The 6,480-nt window shown below is 40.0% G+C and overlaps 1 protein-coding gene across 3 annotated transcripts in view; it reads right to left on the bottom strand.

Moving 5' to 3' along the window:
- plcd4b (phospholipase C, delta 4b) overlaps window positions 1–4,020 on the bottom strand; it is a 15,994-nt gene extending 11,974 nt beyond the window's left edge. Inside the window, exons 1-3 of one of the 3 annotated variants that reach the window (XM_023423177.2) lie at window positions 3,703–4,020; window positions 620–670; window positions 246–404 (exon numbers count right to left, since the gene is read on the bottom strand). In XM_023423177.2, coding sequence (XP_023278945.1) covers window positions 246–404; window positions 620–638 — 178 coding nt within the window. In that variant the 5' untranslated portion in view covers window positions 639–670; window positions 3,703–4,020. The remainder of the gene's footprint in view (window positions 1–245; window positions 405–619; window positions 671–3,702) is intronic. The other 2 variants (XM_087178490.1, XM_087178491.1) reach the window with 2 other exon arrangements.
- Window positions 4,021–6,480: the final 2,460 nt, after the last annotated feature.

Here is a 6,480-nt window from a genome sequence, read left to right as displayed (position 1 = left end):
GGTGGGGGTGGGGGGGCAGAGGGGTATGACATGCAACAAGGTCCATGGTAGTAACAGAACTAGGGGTATGTAGGGTATGTAGTGTGCACCACATTAACCACATCACAGGAGTGCTCCCAAGTTTTTTCAATTTCAAGGAACTTGAACTCTAAATAATAATATGACCTATGTACAGGGAAGAAATTAAGAGTTAATATGTCAGAACAGTCATGCATGCAAACACATGTCCACACTTCTCTACTCACAGGTGGAGTGGCATTTTCCCGCCCATCTGGATTTGTACCAAATCGTCAGACCGTCCTCCAGAAGGCGGAAATGCCGCTGCTTCTTCCAAGACCGGGACTTGACTTTTCTCAGAGTCGATCCTGCCATCATCACCTTGACATCTGGATCATCTTGGATACCTGCACAGGTCATGTAAAAAGTCAAGAGTTATGATCATGTCATACCTTAAATGCTACAACCTCAGAACTGATAGGTCAGCGAGAGGGACAGTAGGTAAATAGTTATAGTGATTCTAGTCTTAATTACGATATATGGACTTAACACTAAACATTCATTAGACCATAAATCATCACAAATGATGCATCTTCAGTCTGAATGAATAACATTTACTCACGAGAGCCTTCAGGATCCATCGCTATCCTTGAATCATGCCAATGGAAATTTGCTTTTAAAAAGAAGCAGATGTTAGTGAATTGTCCCAGATGTTTTAAACAAAACCTCTGTGTTGTATCCAACTCCTCCATAAACTATGTGAATACAAATAATCAAAGTTTAATATTAATCTTCACTTTTCCAAATAAGTTCATATTGTTAGTAACACAAATGTCATGTCTCTCTTCTCAGACACTGAGTTTGTTACTTGGAACAAATGATTCAGTATATCACTGAGAGCAATCTAGATAGGAATTATTAAGGAAGGATATTAGTACTTCACTTTACCCACAGAGGATTTCCCTGCTGATACAGAGATGTGAAACATGTCTATCCATCACCTTCAATAACCAGCCATTCTGTTGTGTCTCACAAAATCCCAATCAGATGGGCAGTAGAAGTGAATTCTTATTGTTATTTTTGACTACAACATCTGGGCTCAAACCCCTGTGTTGGCAAGTAGCTGCACCGCTGAAGTGTCCCTGAGCAAAGTGCTGAATACTCACCGGCTACTGTTCACTTGCTGACCCTGACATCTGTGATGTGGAACTGGGACAAACAAACATATGGTTCCCTCAAAAGACCATTTAAGTTGAAAAACAGAGGATACTGACTCAATCTGCTGGTATATAGTAGACTAGACTATCTGCAGTCGAACTGCCAAAGTCTGTCCAAGATATAAGAGTCAGCATTTAAATCTGGATCCTGTCACGCCATCAATCTTTACATGTTCATTAGCTGATTAGAAGCAAGCAGACTGAGAGGCTCATGCAGGCAGCATGGTGACAAAGAACCCACACACACACTCAGCAGTCTGTGCTTCCCTCAGTCTGCTCACATAGAAACCGAGAAGCCGACAAGATTCATTTAGTTTTATTTTATTTATCTACATGTGATGGGAATGCAGTCATTCAAGATTATAATTTCAAATTGCTTTGATTGTTATGGCTACCAAAAAATCTGCAAAAAACATGCTGTCAAAAAAGCTTTTATATATTGCTGTTAAACACTGACAGTGTGGCTGCAGTTAGCTAATTCTGTCGGTTGTCCACCAGACTGTAATATCCCAACAACTAGAGCTGAACAATCACTCACAATATTATTGAAACCACAATGTGGCCAAGTTCAATATGCAAATTGTAGGAGCTGCAGTTTTTTGACAAAGATAAAATGTGTCACGACAGACCATAAATGAAGCATTGTGGTGCTTCAGAGAAGCCGTGCCCAACATGATAATCTGCAGATGTAAGGACACGTTTGTTTGGTTCAGACCCCATCAAAAATGATATCATCATCATTTTAATATTTTTTTTCAGTGAAACACTGTGTCACACTAAAATGTAACTCATATCATTATATCTGTCAAAATAATTGCAATATGAATTTTTTTACGCATTTCGTTCAGCCCTACCAACAACTATTAAATGTATTGCTGTGATGTCACTCATGGTTCCCAGATGATGAATCTTCATTGTTTAGGTTTCCTGTTGAGCCACCATGAGGTTGACATTTGTGAAATGTCTCCACAGCTATTGGAGGAAATTTGGTAGACACATTCCTGTCCCAATCAAAATGAATTTTAATGACTTTGATGTTTAACTTTTCATCCAGTGCTATCATCTGATCAAGATTTCAGTTAGTACCAAATAAATACAAAACTAATGGCATTCCCATCAGCCACTGCTGCTCTTTGTGTTTAACTCTAATTAGGAAATGTTAGTTTGACAACAAGCTAATCTCTGAATGTCTAATCTAAAATGTTAAACATTGCGTGAGCATGTCTGTGTGCTGATAATAGCATTCCCAAAAACAAAGTCCTCAAAAAATTTTTAACATGGCTGCAGACTCCCCGGTTGTTCACATGTGAGGCAAACATAAAACCCTGACGGTGTTGGTGCTTGGTCGCGAAGCAAAACTTACCACACACACAACACATTCAAGCCTTATACTGTCATAAAGGGTTTCATTAAAAGTGGAGAAGATGACGCAGAAAAACAAATGCTGTGCAGAGTTTCTGATAATCAGTGAAAGTTAATGGACTCCTGTTATCTCTGTTGTTCGCTGTACAAATGTAGCTCAAACACGTCGGTAAATGGGAGGTTTTCTAATGACTTTTTATCTGTATTCCTGTCTGACAGCTATCGTTTCCTTTCATTGTCTTCTGAAACAACAAGATCTAATCTTGGGCTCTCTATGTTTCACTACCCCCCTGTGCCAGCCACCCTGCCCTGGCAGAGTTCTCTCCACAGTATGACTGACAAAGAATGTATTTACAGTTGCTTCACAATTTAATATCACACTCCCACCGAGGAAACACACACAGTTTCCACAGCTATTTGCTCCATAAACTAACTTTTATGTTTAGTGTTTTTCTCTGCACAGCCACGTCAAACACACTTTTATTTTCCATCCCAGTTTTTCAGATTGTGCTGCCGAGAGTTTAACACGCCCTGCTTCATACTTCAGGTCCAGACTTTTTAAGATCCAATTAGGTCACATTATGTTGTTTTATTTTTGGGGCCACGCTTAAGTGTTTTAGATTGGCTCACAGATGAGTCACACAAGGCCTCTTCTTGTGCAAGTTCACTGACCACACACACACGGACACACAAACACACAAACACACAAAGACATGACTCATGAGGATATATCTGACAGGATGGAAACTGGGAATGAACAACTCGGTTGTGAAGACCGAAAACTGTAAAACTTGTACTGTATGCTATGTGTATCTGGTATTTAGTGTATCCCTAATAAGAGTATGCAGTTTCCCTAGTGCAGTGGGATTTGTGTGCTGATATTTACCCATGACTGTCTTTTTCCTGCACTCAATTATGTGAAGAATTCAACAGGCAAGTGAACAGACTCTACCCCTCCAATAAAATCCATATATAACTTCAAACCACAGCAGGGAGGGATGGTTTTGGAGAGTAAATTAGAACCAGAGGCAGAAATATGAGAAAGCATCACTTCAGCAAAGCCTGCACGCAACTGCAGCTACAGAAAGAAAGATTGAGTAGAATTAAAAAAAAGAGAAATACATACCAAAAGTAGAGATTTCACTGGGGATATTATGAGTCAGACCCTCCGAGGTGGGTGCACTCCAGGAGACAGCTCTCCCAGCAATATACTACCTCAAACACTGAGGGGTAAGATCCTGGATGGCTGGTTTCAGAGAGAGGGTCCTGGGAGTGTGTGTGCGTCACGCTGGCCCTGTCCGCTGAGATCCAGACTCAAGGAGAGTCCAGGGACTGTTAGCTGAGCTCAGGACCTTAAAAGTCTAGGAGTGTCCAAAGGGAAATCTGGCTCAGCCTCTCTCCTCCCCTCTCTCCACTCTGACTGCTGGGTCTGAGAAACACGATTCCCTAGTCACTGCTGCCGCACGCTGGTATGCTCCACTCCCGACACTCCTCATCCTCCTCCTCCTCTTCTACATCCCCTCCCCACCAGCCTTCCTTCCTTTCTTGCCACTCCCTAACTCCGCCATCTGCAGACCCCCCCCCTCCCCCCCTTAACCTGCTTTGTCTCAATCTCCTGTCTTACTCTTTCATCCTCTAGTGTGGCGATTGTGAATGCTCTGCAGAAGTCGGACTGACTCTCGTGTCTCTGCATTGGCTGATAACGGGGTAACACAATTCTGGGAAAATGTCTCCTATGTTAAGGAAAGGCCAAATCTGATATCTGATGATGTCCGAAGATTGCAAGAGACTGAGGAAAGACTGATAAAAGACTATACTGTAGAACTTGGCGGTATGCCACATACTGCAGAGAGGAGCCATGATAAATAGATGACAGTTTTTATTACACTGTCCACTCTAATCTATATTTCTCAGCTCTTCAACGTCCATGTGAGAATCATAGCTTGGCTTGAAACTGTTTTAATGTGCAAATAAATGAGTGAAACGGGTGAAAATAATATGGACTTCTGAATCACAAATAACAACACAAAGATGGAAAACATCATTCTCCCCATGGTCAGCCCACTCAAGGTAATGCACTCCTGCATTTGCGAGGCTCCCTGGACCAGGCCTATAATGACTTTAGCTACTGAAGCTCTTTCCTCATAAAATATAAACGGAAAAAAAAAAACACAATACATAATTTGGATCATCTCCCAAGGGGATCAGATTTGCTCACAAATGGAAGGCTTGGGCGTAGGTGTTTCCGTGATGCAATCATGTTCATCTCAGTCGTCGTTGAGGATAATGGAACCGATGGGGGCAACAATCTGTTAATGTACCGGTAAAAGGAAATGAAAGCTCATCAGTGAAGTGTGTGGGGCTGTTAGAGGGAGCACTCAGTGAGCTCAGGTGAGCCACTTTCTCATCTGACTGATAAAAAGTTATGAACCTAACTTGACTGAAATGTTGTTGTTTTTCCCGTCCTGCTCCTATATCAGGTTGCCACAGCAGATCACCATCCACATATGCCCTTCCTGACGCAGCCTGGGTTCAGGGGAGCAGGGGATTTTAGATTTATTTTAGAAAGTTTCTTAGTTGATTTGTGTAGGCCTTTTCTGTTTATACATTATTTTTAATAATAATATATCTTTTTTTCTATGTTATTTTATTATTATTCAGTCTTATTTTGTCTTTAACATGTTTTTGTTCATTTTCTTTGCCATGTGAATCACTCGATGTCATTTCTTTGTTGTAAAGCACTTTAAGCTGCATTTCTTGTACGGAAGGTGCGGTAGAAATAAAGTTTATTAAGGTCTTTCAAAATCAATGTCATTCTGTCTTTCCAGTGAATAAGACTGAAAGCAGTCTGTCTATTAATACCCTAAACTGGGTGGAAAACATTTTATTTATGAAATATCTTAACCAGCTTCTGTGATTTCACTCTAGACTATATTACTGGGCCACCAAATACAATACCAGCAAAAACATAAAACTATACAGAAACAAATCTGCTGTATTACTAAACTTCTGCATGTAATATAAGTCCACAGAGGCTTCACAAAAAAAGAGAAACAACCAGTGATGTAGAAGATTAAAAAGTCTTATTTGAAATGAAAGAAGCAAAAAAAAAAAAAAAAAGAAGAGTTCCTACTTTGAATAGGAATATTACATCGAGTTATAGTGAAAACAGTAGATTCAAAGTTGGGCTGATGTTACCAATGATACTGGCTTATCACCAATAAAGCCATTACTATTGACCTGTGTTGACATCCGGGTAATTACAGTGCTGTTAACTGCAGCAATAAATATTTTAGAGGCTGCAAAGTTCTTTTTAAAGCCATTTTTCTTATTTCAAATTAAATGTATTTTTCTGTTGTTACTTGGAGATATTTATTATTTTCAGTCATGTTTTCTGTTCAAAAATTACTGTTATTGTTTTAATAGTGAATTTTTATTTCACTTTAAAATAGCCAACCAGACATACTGTATCTTTCTCCCAACTTTTTAATCAACCTATTCTGAGGGATAATTGTTTTATGTCAAAAACAAATATCTGCCAATATAAATTTCATTATCTTCAACTTCTGGCATCAGTTTTGGCTTTGAAAATCCACCATCTGTCAGACAAAAAAAACAAAAACAAAAAGATTTCAGTTGTGAAAGATGCCTCATGTGTGGACGTGGTGAACTGACAGACAGATCTGTGGATATGAATCCATCCAAGAGCAAAATATCTTCCTCTCTTATTAAGTCCCTTTACTTTGCAGACAGTCTTAGCACCACATTTTGCAAAATACAAAATCTAGACAGTGATGACAGGTTCCTCCTGTGTCCACTGTCAGCGCATACGTTGTCCCCATCACTGTGGAGCCAGTGGGATGCCTCTAGCATCGGTGACCTGGCCCTCCTGCAGGTTCTTGAC

This window comes from Seriola lalandi, unplaced genomic scaffold, assembly GCF_002814215.2.
Source record: "Seriola lalandi dorsalis isolate HSWRI2012SDOR001 ecotype SW California unplaced genomic scaffold, Sedor1 jcf7180002054689, whole genome shotgun sequence".
Taxonomy (NCBI): Eukaryota; Metazoa; Chordata; class Actinopteri; order Carangiformes; family Carangidae; genus Seriola; species Seriola lalandi.
The sequence above is the reverse complement of the archived record's forward strand: the minus strand, read 5'-3'. Positions and strand labels throughout refer to the sequence as shown.